The sequence below is a fragment of the Erpetoichthys calabaricus genome, chromosome 14, assembly GCF_900747795.2.
Source record: "Erpetoichthys calabaricus chromosome 14, fErpCal1.3, whole genome shotgun sequence".
NCBI lineage: Eukaryota > Metazoa > Chordata > Cladistia > Polypteriformes > Polypteridae > Erpetoichthys > Erpetoichthys calabaricus.
Genome location: NC_041407.2, coordinates 101,739,490 through 101,764,502, shown reverse-complemented (window position 1 = coordinate 101,764,502; position 25,013 = coordinate 101,739,490). Strand labels below are relative to the sequence as shown.

General features: G+C 49.0%; 1 protein-coding gene across 1 annotated transcript; it reads left to right on the top strand.

Moving 5' to 3' along the window:
- Positions 1 to 1,742: 1,742 nt before the first annotated feature.
- stk17al (serine/threonine kinase 17a like) lies at positions 1,743 to 23,764 on the top strand. The gene is made up of 7 exons (XM_028819159.2): positions 1,743 to 2,324; positions 12,337 to 12,549; positions 14,677 to 14,821; positions 17,098 to 17,224; positions 17,367 to 17,415; positions 21,365 to 21,544; positions 22,136 to 23,764. Exons 1-7 carry the CDS (start codon positions 2,212 to 2,214, stop codon positions 22,380 to 22,382), a joined length of 1,074 nt encoding a protein of 357 aa, XP_028674992.1. The 5' UTR covers positions 1,743 to 2,211; the 3' UTR covers positions 22,383 to 23,764.
- The last annotated feature ends 1,249 nt before the right edge of the window (positions 23,765 to 25,013 follow it).

Sequence of the window (25,013 nt, the reverse complement as noted above, 5' to 3'; positions counted from 1 at the left end):
ACTATGGTCTGTTTTGCCCACATATTTATTGTCTCTCCTCATCACACGTCCATACCACTTCAACCTACTTTCCTGTACTTTCTTATGTATCACTCCATCTTTTGTTGTACCTCTGATGGTCTCGTTTCTTTTTCTGTCCTTTCTTGTAACTCTGCACATCCATCTCAACATTCTCATTTCTGCCACATCCAATTTCTGCTCTTGCACCCTTTTTACTGATCATATTTCAATCCCATACATCCTTTAACCTTCACATGACACTCCTGATACCTTCTTTCACTTGTTCCACCCACACTGTGTTCTGTGGGTTATTCCTCTGTCCAATTGTCTGAGATCTCTATTTTACCACTGATCCTCAGTATTTAAGCTTTCCCACTCTTTTCAGGCTCACAGGATCCTCATTGTTGAGAACTCAGTTGGCTGGACCAGGCCAAGGGGATTTTCACGTAACACCTGGCTGCAGCAGATAGATGGTCATTTCCAGAGGGTGGGACTGGACCATGTGTCTGCCTAGGGGTTGCCAACCAGGATCCCAAGCTTTTTTTGTTGTGTGGTGGGTACGGCAACACGCTGTACCAGTGCATGCCCCCCAACCTAAGCTGACCTGACTCTTTTCAATAACTCTTGGTGGAGGCTAACTTCTGACTCCTGATCCATACTGAAACTCATATATTCTGTCTTCAGTCCTCTGTCTTCCAAGGCCCTTTTCCATCATTCCAACTTCCTCTCCACTTCCTGTTTTCTGGTGTTGAACAATACAGTGTCACCAGTAAATGGCCTGCAGCAGGGGGATTGGTCTTTTACCCCACAAGTCAACACATCCATAAGCAGATCACAGAGATAAGGACTTAAAGAAGATCCCTGGTTCAAACATTCTCTAACCGGGATGTTGTCTGTTACCCCAGCCCTGCTTTTATCCCTGAGTCCTCAGTCCCTCATGCATATATCTGTAATGGACAACCCTCACATACTTCTCTGGTGCTTCTTTCTCGCGCATGCACCTATACAGACCTCTTGACATGACACGATCTTCTCCAAATCAATCAGACCTTTGTGAGCTTCCTTGATGCTTCTGTTTGAGCTGTCTAAACCCTGGCAGGTAACGAAACTGCTCGTCTTCTTCGATGGTGTCTTCCCTCATCATTTCGATCTATCTTTTAAATGTTGGAGGAATGGAGAAGATTGTTGCGCACAAGTGTCCCTGACGGATGTTTACTCTATGTACTGGTAAAGTTAGCCTATAAATGGCGACACACATCCTGGGTGGACTGAGGAGTTTGTTATCTGCAGTGGCGATGTGAACTGGTGATGTGTCTTTTTTATTATTAATTTTCCAGCTTACCCCGCCCGCCATTTGTGTTACCCTTACTTGAGAAACTGATTTGCGGGATAGCAATCAATGATTCGCTTCTGGCGCTTTCCTGTTGATGTCGACGCTGTAAACTACTGGCGGTGACTGCGAGTTGGGGTTGTTTGGGGCGGGTGACAATAGCGAAGCAGAGCCTACCCCGCAAACTCGTCTCACAACAGCAGACGGCAGTAAAACGACAGCCAAGCAGGAAGAGTCAAGTTTGACGGTCTGTCCTGCGGAGGAGCGCAATAACAGCGCCAAACAAGCGCGCCCGCAGACTCGCATTAAGCACCAGCCCCTTGCTTTGTCTGATTGGATCCTTCCGTGTGACGTCACGTAGGAGGCGGTGCGTCTTTAAAGGTAGCATAGAAGTTAGCCGTCGTGCTTCACATTTGGCTTGCGTGCTGAAGTCGGTGTAGTGGGGAGCAGAGTGCTGCGGCTCCAGCGGTGCGGACGTAGAGGTTGTCGACCGGATACCGGCGTCCCCGTTTTATTAATTAGTATAATTTATAATACTTCTACCGGACCTGAGTTGGAAATACACAATAAGCGTGTTTGCATTTGGGTCGTCGAAGTGAACGAGTGCTTTCTCCCAACTTTGCTAGACCAACACGACGGCGAGAAGCTTCTTCGTGGAAATCTGCGCGCGGCGGAAGGCGTCCGAATCAGTTTCAAAGAGGATAACATCTTTGTCAAGTTGCTGGACTTTTCCTTCGGTCCACCAGGTTTTTTTTTGTACGCCATCCTCACATCTCCATTCCTACCAGTAGCGCAATCCAGAGCGCTTTAAATATCGGAAAGAGTCCGGCAAAGCTCAGCTGGTTCACTGGTTAAAAGGCTTACAACGCAAAAGAGCTCGAATGCCAGAATCCGCAGTGATGCACCGCAACGGGATGCTGTCAGACATCCAAACTCGAATCCGAACGGAACCCCTCAACGGCAATTACGAAGTCGCAGGCAAAGAATTGGGAAGGTACGTGGAAGTGGAATGTCGAACCGTTCCGCCGAATTGGGTCGTGCATGCAGTAACACGCATGCGCCGAGTTGGGAAGAAAGTGGTGGGGATCCCCAAAAATGTAGTTTGGTCGGTGAGACGACTTTTGGAATTCTGTGTGTGTTTATTTGCCGGTCGAGCCTTGCATTGTATAAAAAGTACACCATTACCGTCACCATTTATGCAGGACATGAACACTTAAACAGATTAGCACAACCGAGTTGTGCCGTGGCTTTTAGAAATGTAAGCATGCATCGAAATAACCGGAGTTAAATGTAGAGTCCGAAATTGTAGAGATGTCATTTTGTTATTAGCATTCTGGCAGTAACAAAAGTTGTAAAATGTACGTTATATCTTTTATGTATAATTTTTAATCGCCTCTTGAGCTGCATGTTTATGCACTCAAGAATTTCTAGTAGAAGGGGTCCAGTTCTAACGGCAACAGGTGCAAGGCAGGAATCAACCCTGGCCTGCTGGAGATCCATCACGAAATGTTAACACACAATCCGAGGGTGTACTGATGACAGTTTGACAATTGGTATGCTGTGGTTTTTTTTTTTGTCATGGGAACTTGGCATGAAGATTCTTGTGAGGCACATGTCCATGAGATCATCTGGCTGGTGGTCATGCTGGATAGTGAAGTCCTCCACCTTCTTCATGTCTTAAGTGTACAAGCCTCCAACCTTCACAGTTTGAGCTGCCGTGCTTAAGGGGGTCTCCAGTTACATTGTTGGGAGGTTTACAGGGCAACGTTTGGACAGATTGTTGTGCACCCAGCTGCCTTTCATTTGGAGGTGTGCTTTGCAAATGTCTCCCTACTGATTTGGGTAAAATAAATAAATCATATTAAAAATCGGTGATCCGTGAGCATGATCAGAGTTCTCATGGGCGCAGAGTGATATCCAGGCATGGGACCCTATCTTGATTTCCCAGTGTTGATGGTACAAGTTAGCTGCCATTTGCCTATTTAATAGAGTTTTTTTTTTTCTTTTTTAAATTGATGTTTTTTTTGTTAAAAGGACTGGCAGTGTGACATGCACAAGGTGCATTTTCTTGAGGTAGCTTTGAGAGTTGCTAGCAGGAAACCGCATTTCTTTGTATTTCTCACAATGCCATCTTCCTCTCCTTCGCCTCCGCTTCCTCAATAAGTTGCACTCGACTCTCTCTCTCTCTCTCTCTCTCTCTCTCTCTTTACCTGTGGTACCCATAGATCTCAGGAGGGCACTCTGTGGCCTTACGGTGGTCCTGGGGTAGCATTGGATGCGTTTTTGTTGTACAAGCCATTACTGTCTATCACCAATCGTCATGGACATGAAAACATACAGATTAGTGCCACGGCTTTTTAGAAATGTCGTTTTACACCCAAATAATGTGGGGGAATTGTAGACATGGAGTTTAATGTACTGGCCTGAATTGGGAGAGTTGTGTGTGCCATTTACTCACTCTTGGCATCCTGGCACTGTCCCAGATCAATTTGCATGTACAGAACAAATAATAAAATACTCACAGAGCGGAGTGGATGGCCCCAGCACGCAGACCTACAGTCCCAAAATAAGATGCTACAGACGGCCAGAAATAAACGGCCATAAACTCTCTGCCCATTGTTGACAAACAAATTCTGAATATATGTGTGTGTCCTTGGGGATTTTCCGTAGATGGGCTTGCGGGGACTGTGCTTCAAATTACTCTTGAAAATGATTTTGTTCACCAGTAAAGATCCCACCAGGTTTCTGCTATCATCTAATTTTCTTTTTTTAATTTGCAGAACATACTGGGTGATAAGCTTCAATGTTCTGGCCCGTTAGTTTGCAAGTGTAATTGTGTAACCGACCGACAGACGTTAGCATTTTATGAATAGTATACTAGATCTGCTATCCGGGTTGAAATCTAACTAATCAACGTAGACCTCTGTGTTAACATGTGCAGCACACCATCTATTGGAATGTATTTTGTAATATAATAAAATGCATTGCTTTTGTTATTCCAACAGATGGTGCATCACAAGCCTTCGTAGTAATACAATACATTACCACAAGTATTTGTGATGCGTCATCTGCTGCAATGCCCATTCCTGGGGGGGGGGGGGGGGGTGGGTTCATCAAAGCAGTGTTGATGTTTGTGATATGTAGAATTTTATTTGTCCCCAGGGAGAAATTTTGGCTTTTTACAGAAGCTATTTAACTAAATAAATGTCTAAACACATAGATAGATAGATACGTACCATCTGTTAGAATGCCAAATATAATGCATATGTCTCTGCCATTTGGTATGGGATACGTAAAAGCAGTGTTAATGTTTGATATGTCATCTTTTGGACCCTGCACCTGAACAGACACTTGTCCATTTATTAAGGAGGGTGTTTGTGATGCGCCATCTGTTGGAGTTATTTGCGACGGGATTTGTGAAAATAGTGTTCATGTTTGTGATATGCCATCGGTTGGAATCACAGACTGTGCAACTGAACAGACACTTGTCTTTTTATTAAGGAGGATGAGTGCATTTGTGTGTGTGTGTGTTTAATTTTGAAGGTGGTGTGGGGAATGATCTGCCCTGGGCACATGTGCCTATTCAGAGTGTGCCACCCATGTTCGCCTTTCAGTTCCTTAGTGTGTCTCCAGGAAGTCCTTCTCCCAAGAACACTGCCATAAAGTGGATTTATGGAGCCGTTTGTGTGTTTTGTAGTAGACTGGCATGATGTCCCAAAGTTGATGCTCACCTTAAGGGCAGACTTTTATATAAAAAAAAAAAAAAAAAAAAAATCCGTTTTTCTGATGTAATTCACTGGTGTTGGCATGTGTCCATGCACATCTGGGATGGTAGCTGGTCTTGTACTGTGTGCCCGGCCTTTCAGGCTTGGGTCTGGTATCGATTCTCCTGTGCCAATCGCGCAATGTAAAATATAAACATTGGCACACCACATCTGACAGAGCTGGTGGTGTAACTGAGGGGCTACGCTTGAGTGTTCATGCTCCTTTACACGCCAGCGAGCCGAAATAACACTGGCTGAACTTTTTTTAAACTGAACTAAATACCAAAATAACTTCTTGCAGAAGAAACCAATCCAGAGCCGACGACTGTTTCCTCTCCAAGGAGCCGATGTTGAGTAAGTTTAACGTTTCCAGCGTTTCATTCCCTCCTGTGCTGGAGACGCACGATGACCTCGTGAGGATTTCGTTACCCACCAAGAAAAATATTTTGATTTCCCTTGATGCTGATGAAAGTCACCCAGATTTAACATTGTCACAATTCAAATGGCATAACAAATGTACACGTGTGCCCAAAGTGCTTGACTTGAGTGGATGGCGGCTGATTCTGTTCTGCAGTTTTGAACCAGCTGGGCACGCCAGTGTGCCACGGTGGCGGCCATCACCTCCCTTACTTGTATTCCCACTAAATGTCCGATCCTCTTGCCACAAACATTGGGTGGTACTTGTTTAATGATGGTGCCCGAGGGTGGCGATTTTTAGCAATTCATTTGACCCCAACTGGCATTCCAGGTTTTTGAAGCCAGTAAGGATTCCTCTGGTATTTCAGCAAAGGGCAAACGCCCACTAGGGGGTGCTTAACTTTGTCTGTTTTGCCAAATCCTGGCAGCCAGCCGTTGGTGGAAGGGGCATGAAGGAAGAGGGAACTGGCGGGGGGAACCTTTGTGCCAAAGTGTCAAGGTCATGCATGCCTGCTGCCACCTTTTCCCACACCCCCGCTTGTGCACAAATGCCTCCTTGCATTCGTTTCATCGAGGCGTTGTGTTGCTCTCAGTCGTCACCTCTGACTTGATATATAGCACCTTTCAAGCGTGTGTCCCCTGGGATGCGTTTTGAAGTTTGCCGTGTTCTGCTCGTGGTCACCAAAGTGACCGTCATTTGAGGCTGATCATCCCGCTTTGCCCTCAGGTCCGTCGTGTAACAAGTACACCAGAGCGGCTCTGCCCTTTAGTTTTCTTGTTCTTCTTCTTGGGCACTCCATGTGTCCCCGTCTGCTCATGTGGCATCCCACCGGCTTCTTCCGCTGCTGCACCCTCCAATCCAAACTGCTGATCTTGTACCACCAGATCCTCAAGACGTGAGTCGCAGTGTCTGCTGCCGTACAGCCCCGGGCGGGGAGGAGATTTTGTGGTTTAATGGGTGGCGATGGGTGCATCAACCCGTCACGTGAAGCGTCCCTTTGCTGTCACCGTACTGTGGGGAGTAGAAGCTGTACTTGTAACGGTGTGCCAGTTGGAGGTTGGGTTGGATGTGACATTGCGGTGGAGCCCCTGGGCCCGACAAGTCCTCTTTTAAACGGCGAGTGCCCAGTTCATATCGGGTCACCGGGTTCAAACTGCGCCTCAGTCACTACTGTCCCACATAACAGGGTCTGCACGCTGCCTACTGCCGGTATTGGAAAACCGCTTAGGGCAGCGGAGGATCCTGTCACATAACCCTGAGCCCAGGCACGGTGCCGCAGGCTCCTCTGGTTCCCATTTGTGCTCAAGCCCTCCATTTCCTTTTTTTGGGCTCATTATGTCTGAAGTGGGGGGGGGGGGTGTTGTTTTGTTTACACTGTGTGCAGCAGGATGGGGGCAGGAGTGGTCCTTGGACACCGCTGACCATTGAAAATATGGGAATTCTTGAAGGGCCGGATGACATTTGTCACATAGGCGTAATAAGTAACTATTAATGGCGGTGGGGGGGGTAGGGGGCTAATCATCCACATGAGGGCGGCTGCTATGAGCTGAGCTCCACTTTGGACTGATGCTGCAGTGCTGGTCTGGGTGCCAGGAGCACAACCCCCCCCCCAAACAAAAACAAAGCCGGTTTACTTGGCATAAAGCAAAATTTGAGGTGCAGGACCAAGGAACTGGGGAAGCTGGTGGCACACTGTTAGATTTGGGTGGTCCGGAGCATTTTTTTGTAAAGATTTATGGCAGGCTAGAAGTGCCCATTGTGTGACTGTCAGGGGGCTGAAGTTTGGACAATGGGTTGAAATGGGGGGGGGGGTTGGGGGGTCTGAACTGCTTGTCTTTTCTTTGACCTCTGCAAGAGTAAGGCACAGCCAAGCAGATCCAAGTAGCTTCACTAGTGCCCCCCCCCCCCTCCATCTGATGATGCGTTGCCCCCTTTTTGATTGGCGTCTCATCTCAGAGATTTGATGGATGCCACGATGTCTCATTTTGTCTCGAGTGCCCCCTTATGCTCACTGGTTCAGGTTGGCCAAGGACCCCTCGAATCTCTCCTCACAGGGCACTCCCTTGTTGTAGACTTTTAAAGAGGGGGGGGCCCCATTCTGTTCACAAGTTTTCAGAAGATAATCAGAAGAAGTTTGTGTTCCCATCTGTTGACCCTCCTCCGGTCCTCGGTGTGCTCTCCTTGTGGAATTCGCCGTTTGTTATGTTTGTGTCTACCTGTGCCAGCGCTCGGCGAGGAGTTCCACACGAACATCCACTCCACTCGGCTGAATGGAATGAAATGAAATGTCAGTTTGGTTCAGCGCCGCAGACACCCAGCCGGAGAGATTCTTCCGCCGAGGCCTTTGTGCTCTTCAGTGGGACTCAACTTGTCCGGACGTCCCATCACTGTGGAATGAGAAAAAACAAAAACTGATGGATTTATGGAATTTGTGACGCTGTGTGAGTGCACTTGTGTAAAACCTCTTTGTAAAGCCTTATGTGTGTGTGTGTGTGTGTGTGTATGTATATGTATATGTATATGTATATGGGGGGGGGGGGGGGGCTGTCTGTCTGCCCACCTGTGATAGGGCACATCTAGCTGGGTATTTGTAAAGCTTTATGTACAAGTGTGTGTAACGAAGAGTGTGTGTGTGTGTGCACACGAACACACTGACAATGATAGACATATAGATAGATGGGTTTACATTTTTATACATGTGTGAGTGTGTGTGAAAGCTGTGATGGAATTAATAGATGGACTGGCATGGGGTGGTGTCTCCTTACCTGGACTGACGCTTTCATAGGTGGCGTCTCCTTACCTGGACTGATCCTGGCATGGGGTGGCGTCTCCTTACCTGGACTGACCTGGCAATGGGTGGTATCTCCTTACTTGGACTGACCCTGACATGGGGTGGCGTCTCCTTACCTGGCTGGGAGGCCATCACTGACTGGCTGCTCAGACAGACTGCCTATCCTGTCTGATGTGGTTCCTATTCCCTTTCCTATTTAGGAGAAACCCTTAATGGATGGACAGAGGGAGACAGCCGTCCATGAAGAGATTTTTTTTTTTTTTTTTTTTTTCTCCCAGTATCCGATCATTTACAGTACTCCTCTAGTGTGGCTCCACTTAGGGTCCCTTGCGGCCATCCCAATTTATGGGGACAGCTCTGTTTGGGTGCCACCAGGACTCCTTTACTTAACTTTACTTAATGGCAGTTTTTTTTTTTTTTTCCTCCTGACCCAGAAGAACTTTCTGGTGCCAATTGTCCTCCGGGTCTGACATAAACATAGCCACTCTGTCCTACTTGGGCAAACTGGAGACGTGAGAGGAGAAATTGGGGGGGGGGGGGGGGTTGCTCACTACAAATAGCCACAGGGTTCAAATAAACTGTCTGGGGTCCTGAGGTGTCCTGTACGGGTCACAAGGTGCGTTTTGCATGAATGTTAATGTGTGTGTGTTTATATATAAACGAGCCACATCCTGGCTTTGGTTGTCAAGGTTTGTGGAGTGTGTGGTTCTGTGTGTGAGCACCAGATGTTTTAAGGTGGTCTTATACCTCTGTTTTGTGAGATAGGTACCCTTTTTTCTTTTTTTGTGAGATGCATAGGCAGGTAAAGCGGCTGTGATATTAAGATTTCATCCTGGACCCCCTGATGCAGGTCCACAGCCCTCCTCCATGTGCAGCACTAGGATGGTTTTACATATTTTTATTTTTTGCCTTCGCCTGATTGCTTTTAGTGTGCAGAAGCTCCATCACCAGTGCCCCCCAGTGGACATGTGTGTACTGCATCCCCTATCCAAACGCCTAAAGGGTCTAACAGAAAGTGTCTGTGCTCCCCAGGTCCAGCAAGTAGAGGATTCCAAGTAAAACGCAAACGCCTACTTGCCCCCCCCCCCCCCAAACTCCCCCCATGTTGTTGCTCCTATGAGGCAGACGGCCTGCATGATCCCAGTCAGACGCCTCCTACCCAGCATGTGCTAAGACTGCCTGGGCTGACTCGGCTCGGCTTAACTTGACATGGCAGGAGTTATCTGAAAACGAGGGGCCTGTGCGTTGTACCTGGCAAGCAGAGTGCCTTTTTTTAACGGCAGCCTTTAAATCGCCCGCAAGCCGACATTTGGGTGGGTTTGACTGTTTTGGCGCACTGGAAGTGCTGCAGACGGCTGTTTACTCGGCTGGAGTCGCCACCACACTTTTACTTAAACTCCATCCAGCAGCCTGCCATCTGCTCTGCAGTTTCCATTGTGGCTTGTGGTGTGTGGCAGCTGATCCGCTGTGTGTGTGTGTGTGTGCGCGTGTGTGTCTGTGCGCGCGCGCTCTCTTGCGTCTGCGCGTGTGTGTATGTGTGCGCGCGCTCTCTTGCGTCTGCGCGTGTGTGTATGTGTGCGCGCGCTCTCTTGCGTCTGCGCGTGTGTGTGCGCGTGCCCGCGACACCCTGTGATACTCCGTCAGATCTGACCGCTCACCCATCAAGAGTTTTGTTTTTTTTCCTTATTTGTCAACTTTGGCTTCAGATATTTAAAGGGGGGGTGGGGGGGCCTTTATTGGGTGACCAATCAAAACGCTTCCTGGACAACCACTGGTATTTGATCCTCTGACTCCTCCTTTTTTCTTTTTTTTTTCTAACCCCCCCAATTCTATGCCTGGGTTTTGTTTAACTGAACTTGACATGATAACCACAGCCTGCTTGTGCTGGGGTGGGGGGGACGGGGGACGTTGCCATTTTAAAGGGTATGCTGGTGAAAAGTGTGGCTGTTCCTGAAGTGTCACTTCTGTTGAACAGGTTTTTCAGTTTTTTTTTTTTTAACCCTGCATGTACCCCGTTGGTCTTGAGTATCGCCATATGGTACGTGTTGGAAACAGGACCCATCACGATCACAAATGTACATTAAAGAGGGGGTTTCATACCAAAAAAAGGTAATCTTCCTTAATTTTCATAGCTATCAAACAATAACCAGTGTAAATGATGCTAGGTGCCTGTGTGTAGAGGTACAGCACAACCTGCCCACCCTGTCCACGTAAGGCTATCTGGAAGTGACCCCTACAGAGTTTGGAGTTGGAGCCCCCTGCGCTGGCCGACCATGCAGTGTTTCTCGATCCTTTTGGTGTTGTGCCCTACTCGCTCCCATTGGTGGGGGGGGGTCTGGGGGTAGGGTCCCCTTTCATGATTTGAGCGCCACTTTGTGGAGCAGCACATGACTTCACAGCCCACTTTCATTTTAAACAGCAGCAACTGGCGACCCACCAGCGGCAGCAGTTGAGAAATGCCGCTTTCCAGGAATAGCCAGCATCAACCCAACTGCAGTCCAAATAAGAGACCTCCTTGGACTCCATGACAATCGGGGTCATCACCACTTTCAAACTACCGTCGATCTACCTAGAGAAGGGTCCTCCAAAGATGCCAGTACAAGCATTGAACCACCCACTGACCCGCGTGTTCCATTGTCCCAACAATACAATGGCTGCCCCGGCACTCCAACCTCCAAAAAATCCTGCGAAAAGACCACTTCCCCCTCGGGGATTAATAAAGTACATCAATACTAAGGGGTTGAGTCAGCTTGTCATGTGAGGACTCGCAAGCTACTGGGGTGAGGACTTTGATCTTCGTCTCAATTGAAAGCTTATGGTGGGATACGCACAGTCAGTCATTATCCGACCCGCTATATCCTAACACAGGATCATGGGGGCCTGCTGGAGCCAATCCCAGCTAACACAGGGCGCAAGGAAGGAACAAACCCAGGGCAGGGCGCCAGCCCATCGCAGGGGATACACACTGGCAAAGCAAAAAAAAATTTGGGTGGCATCAACCTTGGGTTGCATGTGCTGAGAAGGTGAGATTGCAGAAAGAAAGAGGTGCAGCCACATCTGCTGAGCATCGAGCAAATTGCAAAGGCTGAGTTAAGTGATGGGAAGAAAAACCACCTACCGCTGTGGCATCCGCTGACAATCGGGCACTTGTGCCATGGCTGCCTTGCTGGCTACTGGGGTCTCAACCTCACTGGTGGACTTCATCAAAACCTCACAACCCCCGTAATGTTCTGGAAAGTTGAACCATTTTGAGCTGGGGGTCCACCTTGGAAAAGTAAAGTGAGTGACAAAGTGGAGTCTTCTCCCGAGCGTCTTACTGGTGGGCAATAAAAGCTCCATCCTCATAAGCCCACCTCTTGATAACCAGGCGTACACCCAGGACACACCGCAAGTGTTCCAAATTCATAAAGGTTGTGTGTGTGTTGATCATCGACTGTGATGAAGACGAAGGCAGAAGGAGGTCATGTGGGAAAAAGCCAAGCCCTGTCTTGCCAAAATGGAGACGTTCATCTTGTTCCGTATGACCCTCCTTTATTGGAGGACTGGGGGTCCGTGTCTTTCCTGGTGCTATTCTAAATTTGTTCATATGCGTCTGACTTCTCGTCCTTCTCCTTCATCATCATCATCATCGTGTTGAGATCCAGTGAACACAATCGCTAGTGTGACATAAAGTTGGGTAATGTGATGCCAGCCCTGAGGTGGTCCTAACTGAGGTCTGCAATCGGTATGTCGTTAGGTCACATGACACCCGCGACGTCAATCACGATTCCCACAAGCCTAATCTTAGCCATAGTGTAACTGGGCATTTGGTTGGCATTGCATGACCTGCTGACCTCGTGGTCTACTGTGTTGCCAGCCTTGGGCAGACCCTCATAAATGGTGCCACGTGTTGTCCACCTTTCTACACTCTACCCTCTGAACATCGCCATGTGCTGGTAGGGCTCAAAAACTATTTTATATTGTATGCCCCCTTGTGCCCAAGTGATGACGGTCTCCTTGATTGTTTTTTCTTTTTTTCTCTTCTTTTTTATAGGGGGAAGTTCGCCGTAGTGAAGAAGTGCGTGGACAAGACCACCGGGAACGAACACGCGGCCAAGTTTCTGCGCAAACGACGCAAGGGTGTCGACTGCCGCATGGACATCATCAATGAGGTGGCCATCCTGGAAATGACCAAGTCCAACCCATATGTGGTGGCCCTGCATGAGGTCTTCGAGACCACCTCTGAAATCATCCTGGTGTTGGAGTAGTAAGTGTCCTGTGGGATGAGGGTACAATGTTGAAACTGCTGCCCATCCGTAGTCCCCATTGCCATCCCTCTGCCTTGATTTGAGCCAGCTGTCGAAGGACTATGTGACACATTGGCATTGGGACCACTGGAAGGGGTAAAAGAGCACCCCCCTTTTTTTGGTGGATTTATTAATGTGCTCCTCTTTACAACCCCCCCCCTCCCTCCAGTTAGCAATTTGAGGCTGATGTGACAGTGAAGTCGGCACCAGAAAGTTTTGGGCCGAGGCAGCGGGTTAGTCGGTGTAGTGCTCGTCGATGGCCACCCAGGCAGCTGTGACCACACATTTCTGTGGGATTTTTGGGGGTCTCTTGCTGCTTAGTGGGGTCAGGAGCACCAAACATCTGTCCTGTGTCCCCTCTGCTCCCCCTTGATGAGCCTTTCACAACCCCAGTGTCACAGTTTGGGCAGGATGTGTGGCTTTCTCTGCTCCTCGTCAGGCTGCATGAGAACACGTCTGGTGTCACGGATGCCAGGTTTGATTTCCTCCTCCTCGGCCTCAGACCCCAGAGGCTGACGGCGTCATCTGTGTCACCACGACTTCCGATATCTACACCTCTGCACAGAGGCAGCAGCATTATTACCTTATAAGGAGATCTCGACGACTGTCTAGGGGACTTGAAAAGGAAAAAGTGTCTCTGTGCTCACCTGTGACAGTGCCACCTGGTCCCTTGTCTTTGGTCATTTTTTTTTTTTTTTGACTTTTCAGGTGACAGTTTTCGCTTCTTTTGTGTGCGTTTTCATGGCTCCGTGAAATTTCATGGGCTAAGGTGGTGTTGTGCTGGTGGGCTTAGATGAGCGGAGCACTGCACTGCACTGGGTGACCTATTGTGAGTCGTGTGGTTGACGCAGAATCCTGTAAAAGCTTTAAAAAACAATTTGGGGGAGATGTGGTGGCACGCTGGCTACCCAGACAAGCTGAATGGTGTCCTCGTTGGTCTAAAACGCCTTTTGGGGGAAAACGTTCCCCTTGTGGTCCTCCGCCCGCGCCTGAGACTTTTTGAGCAGCCTTTGGTCCGCCTGAGGCTCCATCGATTGTCTGATCGCTTTGTTGTTTTTTAAGGGTAACACGGTGGCACAGGGTTTAGTGTAGCTGACTCTCAATCCCAGCCTGCTGGGCCTCGTCTGTATGGCATGTCCACCAACCTCCATGCTGGGGCACACCCTGTGCATGGGGTGGGGGAGGGGTGTCGCCTGCTCCATTAAAACAAACTGAAGGTAAACGCCCGGGCGGGCAGTTTATCTAAATAAATAGGGGTATCCACCCCTATTTATAAGATGCCATGTCCTGAGTTGTCCGGGCATCGCTGATTGTGAAGGGTGTTCATGACAAAAGATGGCATCCACCTGTACCTCAGCATGTTCAGGCCCGTCCAGTACTTGGGAAAGCTTGGGTTGGTGTTGGTGATGCCATCATATTTAAGATGTGCTTTTATCGTCACCCGTCACATCAATGTCATTTGTTTAGGGAGGACAACTTTATACAGTCTGCGTTAGAAACGTTGAAGTTACAGTGGGCATAGAGGACAAGCAAATGTGAGATATTTAATAATTTAAAAAAAATGGGGGGGGGGGACACGTTTGACTCTCAGGAGGTGCCACCTCCTTACAGTGTCATAGCTGTAGGGCTATGACAGGGATGTCCTTTTAGTGCTCCTGTATGGTAGAGACCCCCACCCACACACTCTGGGAACTCTTAACCAGGATTACGACTGGGACCTCCAGAGGGGATGTTGGACCAAGTCGGGGGTCTTTAGAGTACTGATCAAGGCGGAGCGGTTAGACTGTGTCTCTTCATGCCAAGCCGTTGTCTTGTAAGCTTAACCCCTGGTGGTCAGTCAGCGTGATGGGGAGGGTGGGAGTAGAAGAAACCCCTGCAAACATCCATCCCAGAATGTCCTAACCTGGCCAAAGTTGTTCAGAAGCCTCTAGAATTGTCCAGGCTAACTGCTGTAGTGGTCCACAAAGAGGAAATTGTGTGCGCCTTTATATAGTGCCTTTGGAATGCTTGACGCATCGACACTTCATTACATACATGAGGACAAACAAACATGGTGGTCTTTTTTTTTTTTTTCTCTCTCTCTCTAGCGCTGCCGGTGGTGAGATTTTCAATCAGTGCGTTGCGGACAACGACGAGGCCTTCACAGAGAAGGACGTCATCCGATTGGTCAGGCAGATCCTCAGTGGGGTGGCGTTCCTGCACCGGAGCAACGTGGTTCACCTGGACCTCAAGGTGGGTGCGGATGATGGAGGTGGAGGCTCTGAATTTCACTGAGCTGCTCATTTTTGATTGTCGGATCAGTTCTGCCCAAGTTCATTCCTTTTTGGGGGGGGTCTTTAGGGTGTGCCGCACCATTCTTGGTGGTATTGTGACTGGTGGGCAGTGGCCTTTCCTAAGAGGTGAAGTGGTTTTGTCACTTCTTGGTCAGAAGGAATTTTAAAGCGGGGGTCCCGAACTCCAGTCCTGGAGGGCCGCAGTGGCTGCAGGTTTTCATTCTGACTCTTTTCTTAATTAGTGACCCGTTTTTGCTGCTAACCAGAGTTGGGGACCCCTGATCTAAAGTATCTGGAGAGCAGGTCACTCCCCCCCCTTTTTTTTTTTTTTTTTTTAAATAGCACCTTGGCAATCCGATTCGATGAGACCCCCAAGCCTTGGTCTGGTATCCACTTAAAATCCTAACCCCTGCCCCCCCAAATCCACAGGATGTTAACCTTTTATTTCATCCATCCATCCATTATCCAACCCGCTACATCCTAACTACAGGGTCACAGGGGGGTCTGCTGGAGCCAATCCCAACCAACACAGGGCGCAAGGCAGGAAACAAACCCCGGGCAGGGAGCCAGCCCACCGCAGGGCACACACACCCACGCCAAGCACACACAAGGGACAATTTAGAATCGCCAATGCACCTGACCTACATGTCTTTGGACTGTGGGAGGAAACCGGAGTACCTGGAGGAAACCCACACAGACATGGGGAGAACATGCAAACTCCACGCAGGGAGGACCCAGGAAGCAAACCCGGGGTCTCCTAACTGCGAGGCAGCAGCACTACCCACTGTGCCACCGTGCCAACCCAGTTTATTTCTTCTAGAGTCAAAAATGACGCATGGAATATCTCAAGGGGCTTTAGCAGGTTCCCCCAAAGCCAGCCTTGACTCCCTAAATAAACAAGAAAAAAGCTCTTGTAGGGGTGGGAGAAAAAAAAAATTAGAAATCTTGAGAGAGGCAATTAAGAGGCCCCCCCCCCCCCCCCCCCCCCCCCCCCCCAAAGCACCTTCCAGGTAGGTTGGGTGTGCAAAGGGTGCCAAAAGATGTGGCAAATACAAACAGAGTTATCAGTCAGCAGGGGGTGCTCTGTCTTAGTCCACCTTTGGCTGACTCCCGAAACTGAGGCTACCCAACGTCTCCTGAGTTACTAATAGCCCACCAGGGGGCGCCGTCACTAAAAGAATAAAGCTGCTGTGATTGCTTTAGTTTCTGTCTTTAGGGAGCTCCAGTGGCTGCAGGTTTTCTAATGCATGAGGACATCAGGTTCAGATCTCCCACCTGGTCACTCTGTGTGTTCTTCTTGTTGTTATGGGATTTTATTTTTATTCTTTTGCCCTGCACAGCCCAAAAATATGCAGCTGATTGTCGATTTTCAAGTTGACCCCTGGTGAGCCTGTGTACAGTTAGCAGTGCCAGTCGAAGCCCCCTTTGGAGCCCTAGATGGGGTGGATGGACATTGTCTATATTAGACTTAGGCTTTTTTTTTTTTTAAGGGGGGGGGCTGGCAAAGTCACTAGCACAATCGTTCTCCCCCTTGTGCATAAATTGCTCACTTTAAAGAGCACATGTGCCTACTCGGCACCACCAGAGTTTGATGCCCATGTCCCTAAACTTTCTTAAATGGTGCCCTTTGGATGACGGCCCCCTAGGTGGCCACCTAATGGATTGATGCCCTGTCCCCGACTCATTCCTGTCTTGCCCTTAATAGTTCCAAGCCAGTCAAACCCCCCAAAAGTGATGACCATGAATGGGGGGGGTTCTGAAATTCGTTTAGTTCAGTTTGGTTCCAGGGGTCCACTTTTGTTTGTCGAGCTGCTTTTTTTTTTTTTTTTTTTTAAATGTATAAACGGTCACAAGATGCCCTGAACGTCATTTGCAATTCATGAACTGGACTCGGCCAAGCGTGGCTGTGCTGTGAAAGCCAAAAGAAATGCCTCACCATGGAGTTGGGCCTCACGGCAGGTCCCTTAGCGATGACCCCCTACTCGCCTGTTCTGCTCCGCGAGCTTTTAATGGGCCAGCGTTGGTCTGCAGTTCCTCCGTGCGCTGACCCAGGACTGAGCGCGTGTAGTCGGTGGGTCTTTTTAGCCTGTGAAGGTCATCCTGCCATCACCATTGCCCCCAACCCCCAACCCCCCCCCCAAAACACAAACACATATCTGCCCAATGCTCAGTGGTCCAGTCTTATATCTGCGTGAACCATCTGATCAGGGTGCCTCTTTATTTGTCTCCTTACAGCCCCAGAACATTCTTCTGACGAGCAGCAGACCCTTGGGGGATATCCGAATAGTGGACTTTGGCCTGTCTAGACAGGTGGACAATGTGAAGGAAGTGCGGGAGATCCTGGGAACGCCAGAATATGTAGGTGAGTAAAGCCCCCCCATCCCCCCCCCCCCCAACCTATTGACAGTCCCAAGAGGCAGCCCCTTCTTCAGTTTGGCTTCAGTGGTCTGTAGTGCAGCAGCTGCCTGGTCTCATGTTGTGTTGTGGTGATCTCTCCTTTCCAGCTCCTGAAATCCTGAGTTACGATCCGATCAGCACAGCCACGGACATGTGGTAAGTGACGGCTTCAACCTTGCTGTTCTCCTGTCACTTTTGTCCCTTTAATGTCCTCTCTGGACTCCACTGCTTCTGAAGCATTGCTACCAGTACCACCATTTTTTATTAGGATGCTCCTCTCTTCTGTTTTCACCATCAAGTAAGACCCTCGTCTGCACTTTGTTGTCACCCACTCCTCTAAAAAGTCCCCCTTTACCTTTTTTTATTATTATTATTAAAACAACAGAATTCTCTACGATGTCATCTTCTTGTAACTTTGGATACTTCAGCCCCCCCATCACCACCTTTTAAAAGTCATTACTTTCTTTTGCTAGAACACATTACCCACTCATGCTTTAACTGTGCCCCCCCACACACCCCTTTACTAAGGTCCTGCTGCCTCTTCTAAACTTTATACCCTCTTAATGGTCACTGTGGTACCTCACTCCTCTGAAATTCACCTCCAGCCTCAGGAACTCGCTTATTTTGATGAAGCACCACCATCTTAATGTCACTCTCTCATTTACTAAAGTGCCTCCCTTTTCTAATTGTCACCACCCTCTTTTACTAAAGCTCTGCCCTACTTGTGGCACTGCTACTGCCTTATTTTACTAAACCACAACCCAAATTCTAATATTACCACTACTTTATCTAAAGCACCACACTTCTAAATGTCACTGCCTGGTTTTACTAAAGTGATGCCCAACTGCTTACTCCAGCCCTACCCTCTACTGTCTCCTCCTACTTTTTATTCCAGCCCTGCTGTCTATGGACTCCGCCTCCTTTTACTCCAGCCCCACCCTCTACTGTCTCCTCCTACTTTTTATTCCAGCCCTGCTGTCTATGGACTCCGCCTCCTTTTACTCCAGCCCCACCCTCTACTGTCTCCAGAGGCGGCCTTAGGAGTACGCGGGGCCTTGGGCGAGTGTCATATGCGGGGCCGAGAGCCATAAGTGTAGGCTATATACCGTACCACCACGCTCACGGGCTTGTCCGCCTCTAATGCTGTACGCCTTATTTATTGTTAGAAAACATGGTGCCTTATGTAGGTACCATTGGCCGTTTGATTACATTACGTATTGTAATTGTTCTTGTATTGGTTTAGTGGCCTTTAACCAACTTAATTAATGATTCAGAAACATTTTGCACGCAAAGTTAACAAACTAGATAACAGTCATTTCTGCCGAACCCACTGGAGTCGGAAAATTTATTTAATTACGGAGAACCAGAACACTTGTAATAAAACGAACACTTACCAAACAGCTGCTTTGACAGTCACAGACGGAAGTCCACTTTTCTGGCTTTTCGCTGAGCAAAATCGTTGATAAGATCCTTGGTAGTCCAATGTTGAGGCCAGTTCCTTTTTCAATTGACAAAATAGCTAAGCTGCACAGTCTGTTTTGCGACATTGTTGATTGTAGATAATTTTTGGTAAGTTTCAATTTTGAAAAGCTTCTTTCCGCGCTCGCAATGGTCACAGGAATTAGAAGAAATCCACCACGTACCGTATTTCAGTCTATAACTGATTTGAATGTCTTGCAGAGGCCCCGCATATTTGTATGATGAGCTGATGGTGACAAAAGAATCTCCTATCGCGGGGTCCCCCTCAGGCACGGGTCCTGGGGCGATTGCCCTAGTCACCACCCCCAAAGGCCGCCTCTGCTGTCTCCACCTCCTTTTACTCCAGCCCCACCCTCTTCTGTCTCTTTCTATTTACTCCAGCCCCACCCTCTAATGTCTCCGCCTCCTTTTACCCCAGCCCCACCCTCTCAGTCACTGTTGCTACCTTTTGCTAAATCAAAACCCATGTTTAAATGTCACCTCTGTTTTAACTAAGTTTCTTCTCTTGTAAATGTCTCCTCCTTTTACTAAAACACCATCCTCTTCTTGGCTCCGCCATCTTTACCACTACTACTTGGCATTTTGTTTCCTTTTACTAATGATGTCACCCTCTTGTTCACTGAAGTGCCACCGCCTTCTAAATGTCACTGTCTAATTTTACTAAAGCACCACCCTCTTGGTGTCTCCGCCTCCTTTTATTTCTGCCCTGCCCTCTACTGTCACTGCTGCCACCTTTTACTAAACCAAAGCCCATGTGTAAATGTCACCCTCACTTTCTACTGAAGGCTTCTGAATGTCGTCTCCATGTTTAACCAAAGGTACTTGACTTCTTTCTTCTAAGTGTCTCCCCCCCACTTTTACTAAAGCTATGCCCTCTTCATGTTTCCACCTCTTTTACTACATCATAGCCGTGTTTAAATGTGACCCCCAATTTGTGTTTTTAATATTATGTCACCTCCTAATGTCACTTTCCAAGGTTACCCAGATACCTCCCTCCTCTAGATGTCAGTCTACTTTCACAACATCACAAACCATATGATGTTTCCCCTCCTCTTCACCTCCTTTTACTACAGCACTCTCCTCCTAGTCTTCGTCATCTTCATCTTCTTGCTCCCATTAGGTGTCGCCACAGCGGATCATCTTCTTCCATATCTTTATGTCCACGTCATCTTGCTCTGTCACCCCCATCACCTGCATGTCCTCTCTCACCACATCCATAAACCTTTTCTTAGGCCTTCCTCTTTTCCTCTTCCCTGGCAGCTCTATCCTTAGCATCCTTCTCCCAATATACCCAGCATTCCTCCTCTGCACATGTCCAAACCAATGCAATCTCGCCTCTCTGACTTTGTTTCCCAGCCGTCCCACCTGAGCTGACCCTCTAATGTCCTCATTTCTAATCCTGTCCATCCTCGTCACACCCAATGCAAATCTTAACATCTTTAACTCTGCCACCTCCAGCTCTGTCTCCTGTGCCACCGTCTCCAGCCCATATAACATACAGTGGCTGGTCTCACTACTGTCCTGTAGACCTTCCCTTTCACTCTTGCTGATACCCGTCTGTCACAAATCACTCCTGACACTCTTCTCCACCCACTCCACCCTGCCTGCACTCCCTTTTTCACTTCTCTTCCACAATTACTCTGTACTGTTGATCCCAAGTATTTAAACTCCTCCACCTTCGCCAACTCTACTCCCTGCATCCTCACCATTCCACTGACCTCCGTCTCATTCACACACATGTATTCTGTCTTAGTGGTCCTACTGACCTTCATTCCTCTCCTCTCTAGAGCAGATCTCCACCTCTCCAGGGTCTCCTCAACCTCCTCCCTACTCTCACTACAGATCACAATGTCATCAGCAAACATCACAGTCCATGGGGACTCCTGTCTAATCTGATCTGTCAGCCTGTCCATCACCATTGGAGATAAGAAAGGGCTCAGAGCCGATCCCTGATGTAATCCCACCTCCATCACTCCTATCGCAGACCTCACTACAGTTACAATTCCCTCGTACATATCCTGTACCACTCTTACGTACTCCTCTGCCACTCCTTACTTCCTCATACAATACCACAGCTCCTCTCGAGGCCCCCCATTGTATTCTTTCTCCTGGTCCACAAAGACGCAATGCAACTCCTTCTGGCCTTCTCTAAACTTCTCCAGCAACATCCTCAGAGCAAACATCACATCTGTGTTGCTCTTTCTTAGAATGAAACCATCCTGCTGCTCACTAATCCTCACCTCACATCTTAACTGAACTTCCACTACTCTTTCCCATAACTTCACGCTGTGGCTCATCAGTTTTATCCCCCTGTAGTTACTGCAGTCCTGCACAGCCCCCTTATTCTTAAATATCGGCACCAGTACACTTCCTCTCCACTCCCCCTCATCCTCTCACTTTCCAAGAGTCCATTAAACAATCAGGTTAGATACTCCACTGCCATCTCTCCTAAACACCTCCACAGGTGTGTCATCTGGACCAACAGGCCTCTTCATCCTCTTCATCGCTGTCCACACTTCCTCCTTGCTAATCTGTTGCACTGTCCTCTCTGGACAGGGTGGTCTCTTGTGTCCGTCTGGCTGCATAGTGACTTTTTTTTTTTCCTTTTCGCTTGGTCCTTTGCCAGGAGTATCGGGGTTCTCACGTACGTCATGCTGACCGGAGAGTCGCCATTTCTCGGTGACGACAAGCAGGAGACGTTTCTGAACATTTCCCAGGTGAATGTCAGCTACTCGCAGGATGTCTTTGAGGGGGTCTCCAACTTGGCCGTGGACTTCATCAAGTCTCTCCTGGTTAAAAGCCCCAGGTACGTCTCTCTTGGCGCTTCTGTTTTTTCTTGCTTTCCTGGCGAATTTGGCTCTGCCCCCCAAAGCCCACCGGCTTATGTCCAGTGAGGTTTTGTCTGTCTGTGACCTTAGATTCCCAGACGCGTCCCGAGGGGAGCGGTCGGCAGTTCTGTTGTTGCGTGCCGTGAGGCTCTTCCTTTCCAATTTTTGCATTGTGCCCCCCGCCAGCCAAATTTTAAAGGCTATGCAAACGGGCCGAGCGCTCCACGCGATGCCAAACCGGTTCTCTGCCTGTCTGCTCCTCGTGGATTTGCATTTGATTTCCATAATGGGGGGGCCCTCCATGGCTGGTGCCAGCTAACTAATGTTGACTTGATGAAAATCGCCCTTTTGCTCGGTGGTATCACTGAAGTGCCAGCTGGTGCCCAATGGCTCTGCCAGGATGTCGACTCGCCTCTTTGCACTCGGGACAGAAGAAAGTTGGCTGTGAGAGGAGACCACCACGCACTCCATCAAGCTTGCTTGCTTTTAGCGAACATTTAATCTTGTTAGGACCCCCCCCCACCCCATTTGTTGCTTGTCCTAATTCTGTGCCACTTTTCCTTTTCCAGGGGGAGGGCCACAGCTGAAGACTGCCTACAGCACCCCTGGCTGACGCCCCACCCTGCTGCCCTGACACCCCTAAGCGAGTCGGACGTCGGGCAGTCAGAGTCGGACCCCGAGAGCCCTGACTCGGCCGAGGAGCTCGTCCTGTCCTACACCATCTGCCAGAGCGACCTCGAGGTGGTGCGCAAGAGCTTCACGTTTGAGGAGCCCTTCGGCGCCCGGCCGGAGATCCAGCAGGAGCTCGTCTGCTGACCCGGTGCGGCCCACCCGCCTACACTTGACTTGGGATTTTGTGTCGTGTGGCAGTGAGGTGACAATTTTCACTAGGACTTGACTGCCAACCCCCCCCCCCCCCGCCCCCCCCCCCCCCCCCCCCCCCCCCCAAACCCGGTGTCAGCACGGTCATTTTGGTCTTTTAAAGCTGGGGATATGAGGGGGGGGGGGCTGGTGAGGGGACAAATTTTGGGATGGCAGAGGACGGCTTTGGACTGCCCAGCCTGCAGATCCTCGGATGTGAGAATTTGTGAGCCGCCAGGTTGCCCCATGTCTTTTCTTTTTTTAAGGTTCCTCTCCTTGTTTTTATTGTGCACTTTAATAATCACAAGAAGTGGCAGTCATGCCAGGGACAGTAAGTCACATGACAGCTTGGGTGTGTGACACACATTTCAAAAGGGCACGCGAGCGGTTTGGACTGACATGGTCGTGTGGTGACACGCCGGTGCCACTGTGCCCCTCCGCTGTGGTACCAGGTCACTTTGCTTGCCACCAGAGACTCGTGCAGAGTGACTTATTTTTCTTTTTTGGGGGGGGGGGTTTGGGGGGGGTCCTCTGTTTTTGCTGCTGCTCATGCTTTGCATATAGCGGAGGTTTGGGGGAGCAAAATCAGAAACGTTGAGGCACTGCAACTGCAAACTCTGAGCACCTTGTACTGAAAAAGGAGAGAAAACTTCAAAGGTCTGATTGTGTTTTATGCAAATGTATTTTAATTATTCTGTTTATTAATAATAATAATAATAATAAAGAAATGAATTATTTTTCTATTTTATGTTTTATATATTCATGTAAATTTAAATATTAAGTCTTTGTGTGAGAGATGGGGCATCAGGCCTGGAGTGGACTTGGTGGTGGGGGGTCTTCTGTCCCTCGCCCCCCCCCCCCACTTGCATCCCTCTTATGCTTGGGTGGGGGTCTTTAACCAGGGGGGGGTCTTGGTCTTTAACCATCTTTAATGGCCCACCAGGTTAAAGACCCCCATCTTATTCTGGGGGGGGGGGTCTTTAACCATCTTTAATGGCCCACCAGGTTAAAGACCCCCATCTTATTCTGGGGGGGGGGGTCTTGGTCTTTAACCATCTTTAATGGCCCACCAGGTTAAAGACCCCATCTTATTCTGGGGGGTCTTTAACCATCTCTTTTGCTGGGGTGGGGTCTTTTTAACCATCTTTAATGGCCCACCTGGCTGAAAGTGGCTTAGAATTGGAGGTGGGCTAATGAACCAATGGAAAATCCTGCATCCAGCTGGTGGGAGGGACATGTAAATCAAAGACCCCCTTTTTAGGGCCGCAGGTGTGGGCATCTCCCGTTGTATTGGCCTGTGTTTCTGAAGATTAATAAAATGTTATTTTTATCCTGGAGTTGTCATTTTGTGCCAATCTCTTACTTTGTGTTGGCAGGCTGTATGCCTAAGTCTCTGCAGCTCTGAGACCCCCTTAAAGGGCACTCCATGTTTGTTTGTTTTGTTAACGTATCCCATGTAGAGATGGTGGAGAAAAAAAAATTGTAACCTTGTGTCGACGTGGAGAATGGACAACAGCAAACTCAACAGAGCTATGGCATAAAGTTGTCACTTTTAGTTACGCGCGCAGTTATTCGGCGCTCAATTGAGGTCACCATTTTGAAGGTCGCCTTTTTGTGCGCGCCCTTATTGACGGATACCATAAATTGAGAGCTTCGCCTTGCGGCTCAGCTCCTTTTTCACCACGACAGACCGATGCAGAGCCCGCATTACTGTGGATGCCGCACCGATCCGCCTGTCGATCTCACGCTCCATTCTTCCCTCACTCGTGAACAAGACCCCGAGATTCTTGAACTCCTCCACTTGGGGCAGGATCTCGCTACCAACCCTGAGAGGGCACTCCACCCTTTTCCGACTGAGGACCATGGTCTCGGATTTGGAGGTGCTGATTCCCATCCCAGCCGCTCAACACTCAGCTGCGAACCGATCCAGAGAGCTGAAGATCACGGCCTGATGAAGCAAGCAGGACAACATCATCTGCAAAAAGCAGTGACCCAATCCTGAGCCCACCAAACCGGACCCCCTCAACACCCTGGCTGCGCCTAGAAATTCTGTCCATAAAAGTTATGAACAGAATCGGTGACAAAGGGCAGCCCTGGCGGAGTCCAACTCTCACTGGAAACGGGTTCGACTTACTGCCGGCAATACGGACCAAGCTCCGACACCGATCGTACAGGGACCGAACAGCTCTTATCAGGGGGTCCGGTACCCCATACTCTCGGAGTACCTCCCACAGGATTCCCCGAGGGACACGGTTGAACGCCTTTTCCAAGTCCACAAAACACATGTAGACTGGTTGGGCGAACTCCCATGCACCCTCCAGGACCCTGCTAAGGGTGTAGAGCTGGTCCACTGTTCCGCAACCAGGACGAAAACCACACTGTTCCTCCTGAATCCGAGATTCGACTATCTGACAGACCCTCCTCTCCAGAACCCCCTGTCTATGTTCCGTTCACCACAAACCAAATGAGACCGCTTTAGTCGGAGAGGGGCGGGCTCTGTGTGTGTGTGTGTGCGCGCGCGCGAGAGCCGACAGCCAATGAGTGCTCAGCTCAGATTACCACGTGATTAGGGACGCACTGAAAGGC

What these genes read in the sequence shown, in the direction of transcription:
- stk17al (XM_028819159.2), top strand. Translation starts at nt 2,212, where the DNA reads ATGCCAGAATCCGCAGTGATGCACCGCAACGGGATGCTGTCAGACATC. An exon ending in ATCATCCTGGTGTTGGAGTA is followed by an intron (nt 12,550 to 14,676) that starts GTAAGTGTCCTG and finishes CTCTCTCTCTAG; the next exon opens with CGCTGCCGGTGGTGAGATTT. An exon ending in AGCACAGCCACGGACATGTG is followed by an intron (nt 17,416 to 21,364) that starts GTAAGTGACGGC and finishes GTCCTTTGCCAG; the next exon opens with GAGTATCGGGGTTCTCACGT.